The sequence below is a fragment of the Armigeres subalbatus genome, chromosome 3, assembly GCF_024139115.2.
Source record: "Armigeres subalbatus isolate Guangzhou_Male chromosome 3, GZ_Asu_2, whole genome shotgun sequence".
Taxonomy (NCBI): Eukaryota; Metazoa; Arthropoda; class Insecta; order Diptera; family Culicidae; genus Armigeres; species Armigeres subalbatus.
Window position 1 is genome coordinate 315,751,038 of NC_085141.1, and position 16,835 is coordinate 315,767,872.

At 38.4% G+C, this 16,835-nt stretch overlaps 2 protein-coding genes across 12 annotated transcripts in view; both read left to right on the top strand.

Annotated features, from left to right (window-relative positions):
* Positions 1-16,835, top strand: part of LOC134225363 (probable ATP-dependent RNA helicase DHX35) — a 104,735-nt gene that overhangs the window by 74,528 nt on the left and 13,372 nt on the right. The gene's annotated exons all lie outside the window — the stretch shown is intronic.
* Positions 5,656-11,130, top strand: LOC134225365 (ceramide phosphoethanolamine synthase). 2 transcript variants are annotated; one of them, XM_062705377.1, is made up of 2 exons: positions 5,656-6,963; positions 10,523-11,130. In XM_062705377.1, the coding sequence occupies exons 1-2, from the start codon at positions 5,841-5,843 to the stop codon at positions 10,525-10,527; spliced, it is 1,128 nt and encodes a 375-aa protein (XP_062561361.1). In that variant the 5' UTR covers positions 5,656-5,840; the 3' UTR covers positions 10,528-11,130. The 2 variants fall into 2 exon arrangements, with proteins under 2 accessions (XP_062561361.1, XP_062561360.1); XM_062705376.1 differs by lacking the exon at positions 10,523-11,130 and having other exon boundaries at positions 5,656-7,195.

Consider the following 16,835-nt stretch of genomic DNA (forward strand, 5'->3'; position numbering starts at 1 on the left):
CAAAACGATCATACTGTTGTTCCTATCTCACTAAAAATTCCAAAAACATCCGTGGCACCTATGACAAATCGTAGAGTTCTCTGCATCTTCCTTAAGTAGGTGTTCAGCTAATCCAGTGATCGTAATTTTCACTCATTCTCACGAGAAGAGAATGCTCATTCACGCAGATTTTCGCCGAGAAATAATTTACAGGAAAGAAAAACAGGTGTGTCCTTATCACGGAATCCAAATTTCAAAGTACTGTCATTCTTATAATTTTACGCATGCTACGACGCAGCCAATCTGAAATTATAAAAATGACAGTTGTGCGTTGCTTCCGTATCGAATGGTGTGCCCTTGAAAACGCGAGTACTTTCAAATTTTGATTCCGTGAGGAGTGTCCTTAAAAGTGATAACCATATTTCGCTCACTTCCACTGGCGTAAAAATTTGATTTGCTTTAAGACTACTCATAGTTTTGAGTTGTCTTGCTTTTTACTGATATTGATTAAATTTTTCGTGGGGTTAAAAGAGAGGGCAATAATTTTACTTAGGGCCGATTTCTTCACCTCCGCTTAGTGCTTAAACCAGGTTTAATCGTATGGGTAAGCACCGCTTAAGAGTTAAGCGGAGATGAAGAAATTGGCCCTTAGTCACTAAGGGCCAATTTCTTCACCTCCGCTTAAGCCTTAAACCAGGTTTAAACGTATGGGTAAGCACCGCCTAAGAGTTAGGCGAAGGTAAAGAAAATGGCCCTAAGTAGATAAAAGTTAGCAAGTACGATTTTCGTTTCTCTTCTGAGTTCGTTCTGAGAGAAAAGAGTGGTGAGTGAAAGGTGTTTTCCGCCACAAATTACGAAAAAAATATTCTCCTTCGACCCAAAAACGCTTGATTTCACTATTTGGTCACTTTTTCTGCAACTGAAAGTCACTATTTGGTCCCTTTTTCGTCAGCTTTGGTCACTAAAGTCACTATTTTGAGTGGCCTCGGTCTCTACCAGCCCTGTAATTCCAATCGAAGCTTATTGATGAAGTTTTGATAATTGTGTATATTTTATTTCAAAATTTTATTTCAATCTAGAATCTAAAGGTTCCGAAGCCTCTGTTTGAGAGGCATGAAGGCTTTTCTCAGAGAAGACTTCTTTTAAGAAAGTCGGAAGTCTTTTTACAAAAATCTCGGAAGCCTTCTTTCAAGAGACTCTTTGTTTTAAGAGTCGGAAGCCTTTTTTCAAAAAGCTCGGAAGGCTCCTTTCAAGAAAGTCGGAAGCTTTCTTACAAAAATGAAGTTCATGAAGTTCGGAAAGTTCTTTTCAAAATACTCGGAAAGCTCCTTTCAAGAGGCTCGGAAGGTTGCAGGCCTGGTAGCGAGTCACTTTTTAGTGACTTGGTCACTTTTTTCGGGTCAGTCACTAAAAAGTCTCTTTTTTCGACCTCAAGTCACTAAAGTCACTTTTTCTCGTAAAAAGTCACTATTTTCAACTATTTTAAAACTATCGACTTGGTTTCATCAAGAAGGTCGTGGAATGAAAAAAAAATGTTGAAAAATTTGAAACTTTATCCGTCGGAAGCTGATTCATGAAATGACGGATTTAGAATAAATGACCACTTAGTATTTTTTGACCCGAAAGCTGTTCGCAACTTCTTAGCGACTTTGAAGTCAATCCACTCTGAATCTCGGTGTGATTATTAGATTTTTAGGAGGGGAGGGGTTTTGTGTCACAGTGGGGTATATAGTGAAGCAAGCAGGATTGACACAGGGGATTGAGATTCTAAATATATTCACAAAGCTAATAGCATACCCTGCTAATTTTAAATCCTCTTTCAAAAACTAATAAACTCTACTCTACCCCTTATCAATTGAACTGTTGAGTATTCCGATTCATCTTTTTAATAAAATTCTGATATTTTCATCTCAATCCCACACAATTTTAGATGCATTCCCTGTTGTGTCGGGGAAATCATTAGTGAGCGATGGCTTGTTCTAATTTTATCACATAAATGTTCTACTCACAAAAACATATATTTTTATATATTTTGAAACATAAGTTTTTTTTAAACTGAATGGAAAAATTTGAATCACTGCTTGATACTGCAAAGGACTTTGGAAGTGGAACATTTTTTACGTAAGGGATCCCTCATAGAAAGATTTATTTCATATTTTTTCCGTAAGAAGCCAAATGAATGGTCTCTCGACATCTGCTCCGATAAAAACTTAAATATTTTCCAAAATCTATTCTGATGGTTATTTAGACATTCGAGGCTGTATAAACCTTGGATATCGAGAGAAGTTGGAATTTTTTTTTAAGATTTTTATTATTTTGAGTATATGATTCATCAAACTTTTTGTTTAGGCTTTTCGGAATTCTGAACAAATTCTTTAGGTTTCGAGATGATTCTTGGGTTTCAGATTTATGAACTTTGTGAGTCAAATTAGTTAATTTAAATAAAAAATATTTAAATAAATTTCTATTATAGAAAAATTATTTGAATAAATTTCTATTATAAAAAATGCCATTTTCACACTCGAGCGAAGATTTTCCGTTTTCGAAGTTCGAACCCATATTAAACATTATTGCACCTCATTTTGTATTTGTGTTTTCCAGTGGTTAAAGGGGCGAAAATACAAAAATAAATATTAAAAAGAATAAAATAAAACAAACTCATCAGATTTCATTTGTCTTAAGACGAACTATTCTATTTAATTCCATCATTTTGTAAACATTGATCAGTGTCTCATACTTGACTCGACTTGAGAGACTAAAGACGTCATTACTGTTAAGGTCGAAATACGTATACTTGTAAAGAATGCAAAGTAATGGAATTAAATAATCCATTACAAATGAAGACATTCCACTAAATAAGCACACAGTTTTCTTCTCATCGGATCTGTTGAATAATGTTTTGGCAATTCAAAATTTTTGCTGAATTTATTGCGCCTTAAAATTGATATTTTCGGCCAAAAGATATAGAGGGAGACATATGAAAATTATTAGTATTGGCCTTATTAACTTCATATAAAAGTTAATTTTTGTCACTGCAAATGAAATTCAAAGTCACTATTTGGTCACTTTTTCTGCAACTGAAAGTCACTATTTGGTCCCTTTTTTCGCCAGTGTTGGTCACTAAAGTCACTATTTTGAGCGGCATTGACCGCTACCAGCCCTGCTACAATCAATAAGCTCGGAAGGTTCTTTTCAAAGGCTCGGAAAGCTCCTATTAAGAGTTTTGGAAGCTTTCTTTCAAGAGGCTCGGAAGCCTTCTTCCAAGATGCTCGCAAGCCTCTTTTTCCAGAGGCTCGGAAGTCTCCTTCCAAGAGGCTTGGAAGTCTCCTTCCAGGAGACCCGGGTGCCTCGTATCAAGAGGGTCGGAAGCCTTATTTCAAAAAGCTTGGAAGGCTTCTTTCAAGCCTCCTTTCAAGAGACTCGGAAGGTTCTTTTCAAAAAGCTCGGAAAACTCCTTTCAAGAGGCTCGGAAGCCTCCGTGCAATAGGCTCGGAAACCTCCTTTCCAGAGGATCGGAAGCATCCTTTCAAGAGGCTCGGAAGCCTTCTTTCAAGAGACTTGGCAGTTTTTTTTTCAAATGGCACGGAAAGCTCCTTTCAAGAGGCTCGGAAGTCTGCTTTCAAGACGCCCGGAAGCCTCTTTTCAAGAGACCAGGAAGCCTCGTTTTAAGAGGCCCGGTAGCCTACCTTTAAGAGGATCGGAAGCCTCATTTTTAAAGGCTGGAAGCCTTTTTTCAAAAAGCGCGGAAGGCTCTTTGAGGCCTCCCTTCAAGAAACTTGGAATTCTTCGTTCAAGAGGCTTGAAAGTTTACTTACAAGAGGCTAAGAAGCGCCTTTTCAAGATGCAAAAGAAGCCTCCTTTTAAGAGGCTCGAAAGCCTCTCTACAAGATGCTCAGAAGTATCTTATCAAGAAGTGAGGAAGCCTACTTTCAAGAGATCCAGAAGCTCCTTCCATTAGGCTCAACTTCCTTTTGTAAGGTACAGGAAGCTTACTAGCAAAAAGCTCGGAAGGTTCCTTTTAAGAGGCTCGAAAACCTATTTTCAAGTGAAACGGAAGCCTCCTTTCAAAAGGCTCGGAACTCTCCCTTCAAGAAGCTCAGAATTCTTATTTCAAGTGGCTTGGAAGCATTCTTTCAAGAGGCTCAGAAGCGTCCTTTCAAGATGCAAAGGAAGCCTCCTTTTAAGTAACTCGAAAGCCGCCATTCAAGAGGCTCGGAAGCATCTTGCCATGAGGTGCGGAAGCCTACTTTCAAGAGATTCAGAAGCTCGAGACGAGCCAGCCTCGGGCTGAAAGTCTCGATAATAAAGACAAAAAAAAAAGATTCAGAAGCTTCTTTCAAGAGGCTCGGAAGGCTCCTTTCAAAGGGCTCGGAATTATTCTCTCAAAGGCTTGGAAGCCTACTTTCAAGAGGGAGTACCTCAAATAAAGCGAAAGTTTGGAGGGGTACCTCTCAAGAAAAAGGTTGATAACCGCTGGACTAGTCGATAATTAAACACTGAAGATGTTTTCCAAAAGAAAATACAGATCTGTTGATAAAAAATTCATCACATTGGAAATAAATGGAAGAAAAGAATCTTATAATTGTGTAAATTTCCACTCCTAAAACGCTCAAAAATAATTTAAACTTAATAATTGAAAAAAAAAACGTTGAAACATCCAGAAAAAAAATCCTTGTAAATTCTAAACAGTGCAGGGTGTCCATCTAATCGGGAAAACCAGGTATTGAACCAGACTGGATAAAAACCGGAAAAATACGGTAAATCATGCAACAACCCGGGAATTGGAACTTGTCTTGACCAGTTCACCAATACGGTTTGATATATTTGTTCTCTGGACTTGACTTGGCTTTTGAAAGTCAATGATATTTGGAGATTTTACTGGATTTTTCGTTCCTTCTCTCAAAGAACACCTAGACTAAGAAAAAAAAAAAAAACTATCTTCCATAACTACATACTAACTCTTAGTTTTTATGGCTTAAATGCAACAATGCCGAAATTACATCAAACTAGCATTTAGCGAAAGCGCGCAAAATTTTGCTAAAATATAGCTGTAAGTGGGAACTACCAAAACCTATAGATTCCTTCCTTATAAAAAAAATCGACTGCCACGGCAGCCAGGACCGTATGTTTCGATAGGGTTTCACAGAAACCGCAGAAAAATGAAGGAAAACTTATTCAGAAGGAGTTCAAGGACATCAACAAGCTCGTAAAGGAAATCTCTTTTTCGTGTGTGCATCAACCTGTTTGGAATTTGGACTGAAACGGACATTTTTAACACGAATGGTTTGAAAAATATCTGGTTCAAGGTCATTCTTGGTTAATAATCGTACTCCAAGGAAAACCAGAGGTGTAATAAATTTCTTCTTTGAAGCTTTGAAACGCAGAAAGTACAATAATATACCAATCTTTATGTATATTAGAATTGTTATTAACTAATGACTAAACTAAAGTACATTCACTAAAAATAGAAATTATGAAGAACTAACCACATTTCATCCCCAATGCAAAGGCTGCTCCCCGCATCGCACATAAAAGAGAAAGAACACAAAACATCCGACCGGAGGGAAGACCCGCCGTCGCCACACCTAGCCGTGCTACTACACTAGTATATACTGATGGTGGTTCTTTTCTTTCTCTTTATTCCGTTTCAGACTGTGGCCGTAGTCGTTTAGAATTTACCACCACTGAACCCAGAAACCGAACCGCGAAACGCGCAAGAAACCCTCAGTACAGTTCCGAGTACCTTTAACCAAGCGCCCTACTATCAGTACCGTAAAGGCCTTCTTCTCTCCGCAACGGAAGTGACAAAATCGTTTATAGAATCTTCAGTTTAGTCATAAGTCTACCCCCAACAAGTAAGCATGGTGGGGCCCAGTTCGCAAATCAGCAAACTCTTGCTGACTTTATTATTCCTGATGATAATTTTCTTCATTTGGATGGACGTGAATCTGTACATTCGCATTCAAGACTATCCCATTCGGGACAACGAAATTCGGTTGATCAACGGCAGCACCGTTTTGAAGCCCACGCTCCCGGTAACGTCGCACTATGCAACGTCTTCGGTGCCCTACAGGCAACCGCAGGTGGCCGCGCGCTACGAAGATGTGGCTTGGGTATCGTGCGATTTGAATCCGCTGTGCGACGTAACGGTGAAGGCGATGATGCTGGATCACACCAATCACTACCTGTTTGCCCCGATGGCAACTATCGCAGACAATCTGGCGGGATTCTCGAGAGGGGATCTCATCACGCCAAACATGATTTCGTTTTTCCACGTTTTTGTGGCAATTGCATCTGGCAGAATGATTGCTTCGGATTCGCTCGGTTACCGGAGAATTGGGGTGGTCTTGTTCCAGTTCCGTACGTTCCTGGACGATTTGGATGGGCATGTGGCTCGTGCTAAGAAAAACATCCGAGGAGAACGGTCGGACATTGGTTCCGCCGGGTATTATATAGATGGAATATGTGACGGACTGGGATGCATTGCCCTCATGGTTGGTATTTTCATTTTCCTGAAGAATAATCCGCCGCGGAGAGGCTACACCCAGCTGCAGTCCATTATCCCAGTGTCCGAGTCGAAGAGCTCCGAATCCGGTGTTATCTATAAAGTGAAAGTTACAACGAAGAAGGTGGCACGGAAGGTTCTGTGTTACAGCGGAATTCTGTTGTTGAGTTCGACCGGTTGGAATCGGTACATCGCCATCTATCAGGACATGCTGGAGCGAGAGGACGTTACCCCGACGCAGTTCCTTCATCAGGAGTCTGTGTTCCGGTCGACGGGATTCTTCTTCATCTGCTGGCTGTGGCGAATCGTCAATGTTCATGCGCTGCTTCACTTCCTGCTACTGAGCATCTTCTGTGATAAACTATGGGAGTACCTGCGTATGATCCAGTACGCCGGCTTCGTAACGCTGCTGGTCGTTATCAGTGTGGCCGAGATGCATCTGCTTGGTGTGCAAAATTTTATCTATAAATCGCTGACTGGTAACAATACATCGTTGTGATTAAATTAAGATTTAGACGTACTATTGTATAGGAAAAACGAGAAACAAAAATGTGGAAAGGTTGTATGATTGTAATTGCGGAAAATATTGGTCAAGGAATACGGAAGTTATATAAGGAATTTGAACAGTTTTCATGAATATCCTTGTCGTATGTAGGTATATTTATTTTTTAAATCGACACTATTGATCACAATCAAATTCTTTGAGATTAATTTTTTTTTCTGGTTACTTTTTAAGCTCCAGAAGCATAGTAAACTGAATTGCCCAAGCATTAACGATATTCTGGGGACCGTGTGGTTATAATGAAAAGAATTGCTCCCATTTCATTTTCCCCCGTGCGGTTTTTAATTTTTTTTTTCATTTTTTCCATATAACTACTTTCACGTCTACACGTGTGAACTAATAGAATTATTTTTTCTCTGTAATCAGTGACTAAATATTTTATGAGTATCGAAAAATAAAATTAATATTCTCAAAACTTTTCATCTATTCAAATCCAGCCTAGTTCAAATAATAAAAGACTCATTAATCAAATACCAGAACAATTGCAACTCTGCAGCGAATTGATATATTACACAACATTGTAGGTATGCTATTCTGAATTTATTTTTTCCCATAGTCACATTTATTGAGTACTTTATGTACTAAGCATTAAAAAATGGCAGAACTAAACCTTTACGCAATTGACCTTTCCGGTCAAAAATTTGTATTCGTTCAATCAATTCCTAATTTTATTTAAGGTCAACTTTTCCAAAGAATCCATATTTTTTACTCCTCTAAGTATTTTTAAAATTTGGAACAAAAAAAACGAAAAATTGCTGTTTTAAAAAATTTACCTAACATTCGCCCGATTTTCAATGAATATCGGCTAAATTTTTCAGGCCGGTTCACACGTGTAGCACTTTTTTGATGTTTGTTTTCGATTTAAAAAAAAAGTAGAGGCATTAAAAACAGGTTCTTCGGGAAAGTTGACCTTGAATAAGCCAAAGAATTGACTAAGACAATAAAAGGAAATAAACTTTTTGGCGGGAAAGGTTAATTGATTTTTCCCATAAAAAAATTGTAGTTCGTTTTATTGTCTCAGTCAGTTTTATTACTTATTTAAACTGCCGTTCTACGCATAACTGCCCCATGTACATGGGACAAATGGGGCCCTATTTAGCCGTGCGGTAAGACGCGCGGCTACAAAGCAAGACCATGCTGAGGGTGGCTGGGTTTGATTCCCGGTGCCGGTCTAGACAATTTTCGGATTGGAAATTGTCTCGACTTCCCTGGGCATAAAAGTATCATCGTGCTAGCCTCATGATATACGAATGCAAAAATGGTAACTTGGCTTAGAAACCTCGCAGTTAATAACTGTGGAAGTGCTTAATGAACACTAAGCTGTGAGGCGGCTCTGTCCCAGTGTAGAGATGTAATGCCAATAAGAAGAAGAAGACATGGGGCAAATATGCGTATTACGGCAGTAAAGCCTACTTTTAAAAAGAGTCCATTTTTTGACGCCTCTAACAATTAAAAAAATCAAAAACTAGAACTGAAAAAGTGCTGCATGTGTGAACCGGTCTGAAAAATTTGCCTGATGTTAGTCAGATATCGGGCGAATGTCAGGCCAAGCTTGAAAAACAGCAGATTTTTTACTTAAATCAATAATTGAACTTGAATAAGTTAAAGAATCGATTAGGCAAATACAAAATTGTGTCAAGAAAGACCAATTAGTCAATGGCACAAGAGACATGAGTATTAAACACTGACTCTGCATTGATGAAAGGCTGGGTAAATGTTACGAACTAAAAATACAAGCTCAATTATTCCGAACCTATTGTCTGAGAAGCATTTATGGGTTATTAACATTAGATAAAATTATTATGCTTTGGAATAAAAAAATCTCCATTAAGGACAATCGCGGAAGAATCCAAAAATGGCTGCCTTAGTGGCCGAACTTCCCTCGCGTTTTTGAGGGCACAAATCTCAAATAATAGTAGATGATCAACAAATTTGACAAACATTTCTTAATGTAGGTATGCTGCAACGCAGCAAGTATGAAAACTTGTTTTTTCCTGGTACCCGCATCTCGGTTTTCAGACTGCCGTCATACGCATATTTGTCCCTTGTTTGCTGGGATTTCCTATGTACATGGAACAATTATACGTAGAACGGCAGTATGTGCCTCTGAAGATGTGATGTAGTTCTGAAATTGGATTCTAACGGGTTGTACTTTAGGAACGTCATGCAAAAAATGGTCATTATTCCTTCGTCGCGTTTTTTGTACGCGTCATCTTAAAACATGAAATGCAACCTCTTCTTAAAACCTTTTGTATTTAAGATAAATGACGCACTACAAGCTGGGCGATTGAAAAGGAAAACTTTAAAATTAAGACTATAGAGCGATAAAACGTATATCCAATTTTATAATTTTAAATCCTACTTTAGATAGATGTGTTCTAAAGGAATCTCTTAGCTTTTCGGCATAAGCCATAATTTGAAGAACATGTTACACTACACTTGCTACAAAACAAGACCAGTAAAGGCGATTTATTCCGAAGCCCTTCCCGGTCTAGAAAAGTTTATGGATGGAAATTTTCTCGATTTTTATGGGCATAGAAAATAATTTGTGTATCCCAATGATATATCAATGCAAAAATGGTGACTTGGCTTACAATAAAAAAGAAAAATAAGTTATTCACTACGAGCTCTGAAGCTTATCCAGTCCAGTAGATAATCAAAATTTACATCGTAACACGTGAGAGGTTACTTGAATATTTAATTGTTTAACTGATCCGTTTATCCGATATAAATATTGATCTTATTCTGATCATTTTTGCTGAAACTTAATCTGCCTGTTATGTGCAAGGAGTCGAGAATGTTTTCCATTTAAAAAAAAACGAGACTGCGATTTGCTATCAACAAGTTGACACTTAAACGCCTCTGCCTCATAATCAGGAGACCCTGATTCAAATAATGTATTATTATTTGCACATTGGAATACCTAATTGATGAACTTGCAAAAATGCTATAAATCATTTAAATAGAGGAAAAAAAACATCGAGATAAATCAAATAAATTTTCATCCTCTGCAATTCAGTGTCCTATTATTGGAAGAATATCTATAATTGCACAAAAACAATTATCAAAGTTTGATGTACCAGTATTTAGCGTTTTCTTCAAAACTATGCCGTGAAATGACTTCGAAGTATTTTACCGCAATTCATCATACAATCTTGGAAACAAACATTCAGCGTCCTGAAGAAAAACTCCCCCATCGTCCCACTTATTATCATATACATATTATCTGTTAGTTATGTTTACTCAGCTACAATTAGTGGAAAGCGGCGACCGTTTGCAAAGCCTTAGAAGTAAGTTAGGAGGAGGAGCACGTGGCGTGTGAATGTATCGGATAGCGAACATGAACCAGAGAAGGATGAATTTAATTTTTCATTTTGTAGAGCATGTCGCATTGATTGTTCCCATTAATACTGCACTTGTACACAATTCACGCAGGTCTATTATATGTTTGATCGTTGATTTGTTTTTATTGACAGATTGAAACCGTACCCAGAGAGACGTAAAGCTACCTATATATGAATATTTAAACGAAAAAAAAATCAAAGAGAGTGAATACACGTAGCTAACAAATGGAAAACAATAAAAAAAAAGATGGAACTATGTTCAGTGTTAGAAGGGAGGAATGAATCACAAATCTTTTTTCTATTGGTGGTTTTTAAAACAGAGAAAGATGTGAAATAGCACTAAATATATTTAGCGTGTAGTTTTTACTACCTTTGTGAGCAGCAGATGAAACGGAAACAATATCAAAGCGATGATGGACTAGGGACAGATGGGCAAAGCCAGTGATTCGATCGCTATAACAATTTCAAATGCACGTGATTATATACGTGGTTTGAAAGAAAATTATTCAGAATAATTAGGTAGTATCGTATGGTGGAGAGGAAGTAATGTGAGAATTATTGACACGTTAGAACATATTGTTGTGGGTTGCTACCGAAAGTGTGTTTGGATGGATGGAAATGTATTGAAATAGTGCCCCTATGAAAAGCTTTCTAATTCGAATGCATCGCAATGGAGAGATTCTTTTGGAAGAGTCATATGAGATATAAATATATGTGTATATGTGAAGTTTGAAGAAAAATAGTATATGTTAAATCCGAAAACCCTCGATAAAAAAGCGTTAATTATTAAATGTATCGCTGCCTTGAAATTATCTTAAATGGGATATACGCGCCCTTCCGTTCGTCTTTTTGTGAATACCGTTGAAACCAAATGAGTCGACTTTGAAACGTGCAATTTGTGCAGAAATGCCTATCTATTTTGGGGATCAGTACAAAAGGCCGAATCACAAAAGGCCGAACCACAGAAGGCCGAATCACAAAAGGCCGAAAATGTTCTAGCATACCACAAAAGGCCGAAAACCCAGAAGGCCGAACCACGAAAGGCCGAATGAAACAAAAGGCCGAATCTCAAAAGGCCGAATCATTACAAAAGTTTCAATCTTTCAATTAAGAGAACTTGGAATATTCACAAATTTACGTTCACTTTTATTATGCTTCCCCATTAAGAAAAACTTGTCCACGTGTTTTGCAACTACTAGCAGCGATCTAATCAATCTTATTCAGTTGAGGTATTTAACGTCAGTTCAACGTCGAAGCTCAATCTTTCAATTGAAAGAAGTTGTATGACGGTGTTTACAGAGTCAATTTGAATCCATAATAGATCAAACTACATTGCAGTAATGGAAGGATGAACATACGTATAAATATTAGCACTTTAAAGCCACGGAGTAATCAAAGAGCTCTCTTTTTTTTCCTTTGCTGATGTAGTAATCATTATCAGTAGTATTGGGAAAAGTTAAATTCCCAAATCTAATGCAAGAGCCCGAGTTAAATTCCATCGGATTCATGGCTCACAGAATCGAATTGCCGATTTGCATCAATGTAGGAGTTGTGCGCTTCATGATGCATAGTTGTGCTAATGATGCGCACTACTCATGATCTAATTGCGACATCAGAAGCTAAACAAAATAGACTTTTCCAATCATTATGCTTTTGACTAAAAGCTGTATAACTTAACACAAAATAATCCGAATATTCTAAATTATATTAAGTATTTGAATAAAAAAAAGTCTGCTACGTCGTGCTACGATGCGGGTAGGTAGTTGGTCGGAAGCTAGACGATTCCGCGGTTAATGACGGCTGAACGAAGGGGTGGCCGGTTGATTATACACTGTATAATCAACCGGCCAGCCACCGGCCACTCCTTCGTTCAGCCGTCATTAACCGCAGAATCGTCTAGCTTCCGACCAACTACCTACCCGCATCGTAGCACGTTTGCTATACCACCGACCGGCAACAGAACGCTATTGGTCGTTCGGCCCACTACGATATCCTTCCGCAACATCCCGTCGTATGTGGCACCGTGCCGCCACTCGTTTCCGACACTGAATGCCATTCCGGTTGGTCGCCCGCTAGCCGAATCATCGTCCGACATTCCGTCGGCTGCATCATTCCCCGAATTTCCTCTGGCTGAACTTTCGATCGGCAGCCCACCGGCTACGTAACCGCCGGCCTTCGTGTCGGCTGCTTCCTCTCTTGACCACCCGACCACCGCATCATTACCAACCGCCTGTAAGTTTTTTTTGGTATTAAAAACCTCTAAGTAGATTAATGAATTCCATGCTTAGGTCCTTCACGCTACCGAAAACCTCCCCACACCAGTGACCCTGAGACCCGGAACAAAAGAGGCCTTTTGAGTCCACCCTAGACGGCTGCCGTGGCTAGATTTTTTTGTCATTGTAACAAAGATTCTATAGTTTTATAATTTTGAAAAGGTGTTTGGAAATTTGAGAAAATTTAGAGATTATTATAGAAATGATTATTAAAGCGTACATGTGCACATTTTGATGACCAGCAGCTAGGGGTTTAGGCCAGTTCCCTTCAGGAACTGAGCGGTTCCGAAGCCGCACAAAAATAGATTCTTACCATATCTTCTTTTATTTCTCCGTTCAAGAAAGCCGTTATATCGTCCATTTCATAAATATGATAATAGTTTTGAACTGCTAACAGAATTCGGGTTGTTGTTATCCGAGCTACAGGTGCAAACGTCTCGCTGTAATCAAAATCTTTTCGCTGTGAGTAGCCCTTCGCCACGAGACGAGCTTTGTATCGATTGATGTTTCCATTCTCATCTCGCTTGACTTCAAATACCAATTTGCTATCGACAATATTCTTATTCGTCGGTCTTGGAACAAGCTCCCACGTGTTTTATTTGCGCAACGATACCATTTCATCATCTATTGCTTCCTTCCAACGGTCCCGATCATCACGATTTTTCAAGTCATTAGCATTGCTAGGCAGATCTTTCACGAACGCATCTGTACTTAATGCCCATGCAATTTCCTCTTCAGCCAACAACATTTGATAGTCTTTATACCAGGATGGTACTGTAATCGAACGCTTTTGGCTTGATTCTACCTCAGGAATATCATGGGGACACTCTTCAACTAATGTTGATTCAAGTTCATCTTCTTCTACATCATTAGGCTTCGCTTGAGAATCTTTTTGTATATTGTCGTTAACTTCATCATTTGATAATTGCTTTTCAAAATTCTCAACATAATCTGCATTGATAACACTCTTTGTTTGATGTTTCGGAGTTGATAACACAAGTCTCTCATCAAATACAACGTCTCGAGATATGAAAATTTATGTTTTCCCAACATTCCAAATACGATAGCCATTGTTTGCGTATCCAACCATTAAACGAGGTGCTTTGGTATATGCGTATAAGCGATTGATCCAAAAACTCGCAAATTATCCACATCTGGCTTTCGTTGATACCACATTTCATACGGAGTCTTGAAATCTTGCAACACCACTGTTTGGCAACGATTTCCAAGATAGGCCCTACGCATGCGGTCGCGTGTACTCAGATGACTAATGACGGTGGAAGACCGACACTTGATTACAATTAATTGCATATTATTCGGCAACTCGGCCGTACGAAAACCATTTTTTTGTTAAATATCTTGGCTGTGCATATGCTAACCGCGGTGGAGGTTGGTACTCGGATTCTGATGGCTTTTCCGCAAACGTGACCTTTAAGTGGTCTTGTTGTGTAGGGGTTATCACGCCTATCTAGAGAGTAGAAGGTTGAGGGTTCGAGTCCCTCCAAGACACGTGGATTCTTTTTCGCAAATTTCATATCAATTTGTCCATTTTCGAAACATGTGCTGTCCATATGCACAGCCAAGATATTTAACAAAAAAATGGTTTTCGTACGGCCGAGTTGCCGAATAATATGCAATTAATTGATTAGTGTTCTTGATTTGTCTAACAAAGTCCGGTTCATCCGTTCAGCTACTGCATTTTGCTGTGGATTGTAGGGAACAGTGTAGTCCATTGAAATACCTCTCCGCCGACAGTGCTTTTGAAAATCGGTACTCTTATATTCTCTTCCGTTATCGTATCGTAGTCTTGCAATTTTGGTTCCAAAATAAATTGTAACTTTTGCTTCGTAGTCCACGAAGTGTTGTAGCACCTCATCCTTCGATTGCAGCAGGTACACCACCGTAAAGTGCGTATAGTCATCCGTAAAGGTAACAAAGTAACGCTTCTGATTCCAAGGTTTGTCTCAATTGAAGAATTAAACTTAAAAGTGATAGTTCAAAAATTTGCAAAAATCCCGGTCATAAGAATATCTGGTGCTACCCAGCTATTCCAATAAGACATCGATGCAAAATAATTCGATATCTGTCAAAAGTAATCTTGCTCTACGAGCAGGGCTATTCGATAATTATTGAAATGTCACTTTTAACTTTAATTTCAGTTTAATTCTCCAAATGAGACAGACCCCAAGTATGAGGAACAAATGGACCGCAAACATCAGTGTGAATGAGTTCTAGTGGCCTTCGAGATTTCACTTCATGCACCTCTTCGAACGGTTTCTTTGTCTACTGTCCAACAATACACCACTCGTCTTACAGAAAATAAATTGCAACTCAGCTTGGGAACATATAATACTCCATCCATTTTTGCTTACAGTCGTTTTCCGTTCAACATTCTAACTAGTACGGTTCCTGCCATATTTGTATCAACTGTTCGCTACAGCAATACGGACAGTTACTGGCAGCTTGTACAATTCTTCAAAGTATGATTCTGAGTTCAACATATGATTTGATGCACCGGAGTCCACGTACCACTCAATTCGCTTACATTCTCCAGAGCTTCCAACAATCAATGCTTCATCACATGTCGCCAAACATGCAATATCTTCTTAGGGTCTGTCTCATTTGGAGAATTAAACTTAAAAGTGACAGTTCGAAAATTAAAAAATCACCCCGTTATAAGAATGGCTGGTGCTACCCAGCAATTCCAATAGGACATCGATGGAAAATGATTCGATATCTGTCAAAAGTAATCTTGCTCTGCGAGCAGGGTTATTTGATAATTATTGAAATGTCACTTTTAAGTTTAATTTCAGTTTAATTATCCAATTGAGACATACCCTTAAATACCTACACACTTAACTCATTTTACAGTATTCGGTAAATTTTACCGAAATCTCAACAGCAGAACTGTTCGATTATTTTTTTTTTACAGATTTTTTGAATTTTTTTCCATTGCTCAACTGTCAAAATCACCGAAAATCAGTAAAATTATTTACCGAACAGTTCTGCTGTTGAGATTTCGGTAAAATTTTACCGAATTCGGCTTTTTTTTAAGTGTGTACATTTGCTTTGCCTCTGATCTCAAATCTCTGTCGTCGATTGTTTGGTCTATATCATGGTTTCCCAAACTGTGGGTCCCGACCCCCAGGGGGATCGCGAGCGGATTGTTGGTGGGTCGCGCAGAACAAATATTAATTGCAGCTCGAATTCCGAACCTTTTGATCATTTTTTTCAGGAACATTATTTCAAGTTCAAACCGCATTTTATTTTAAATATCCATCACTACGCTATTTTATTTAAATATTTATACCTAAAAGCTGTCTGAAGTAAAATAAAAACGCTAACATTTTGACAAACAATACCATGTTCGTCATTTTTTGCATTTGTACATGTAAGGTAACGTGAATATTTTTTTATGTGGAAGAAGCCGAAACAGATGACATTCGGATTCAATTAATGCTTAATACTACTTGGTAAAATGCATTTTTTTCATAGGTGGGTCGCGAGACATATAGAATTTTGCTAGGTGGGTCGCATACCCAAAGGTTTGGAAAGCTCTGGTCTATATGCTTGATTACGATTCCTCTCATCCGTTGACTTTTCTTTACAACCCGATCGCTTTTGGCCTGTTTTTCCACAGTTGTAGCATTTGAAATTCCATTTCTTGCTAACGAAAGCTCATTCTGTATTTCCTGAAGCTTCACTTGCATTCTTATTCGCTCGCCTAGTTTTTATCTAGCAGACGTGAACGTACGAATTCCAAGGTCAAACGTTCCGACTCCGCTGTATCCAGTGCTACACTGACAAAAATCCAATCATATCCATTATGTGTGACACACATAAATTTTGACTATAGCATTTCCCATATAACGGCTATGTGAATTTGCATAGCATATATGTGGAAACACACATAACCGTTATTAACTACTAACCTTTATGTGGATTCTACTCTAGCGGGTGGTTATTAACGCACACATAAAATTTATTTGGAATTTTCTTTAGATTTTTGCCAATAAAAATGTGTGGATTTTTATTAGTGTATGACAAGCGCGTCGTATGATGTCAACTCCGTCAGACAACTTCATCGTTAAAAGCTTCCTCCTTAAGAAAATTTGACTGCCGTTGAAATAGCTTCATGAGTGTATCCCACATATGCTTGGCAGTAGGTTTAT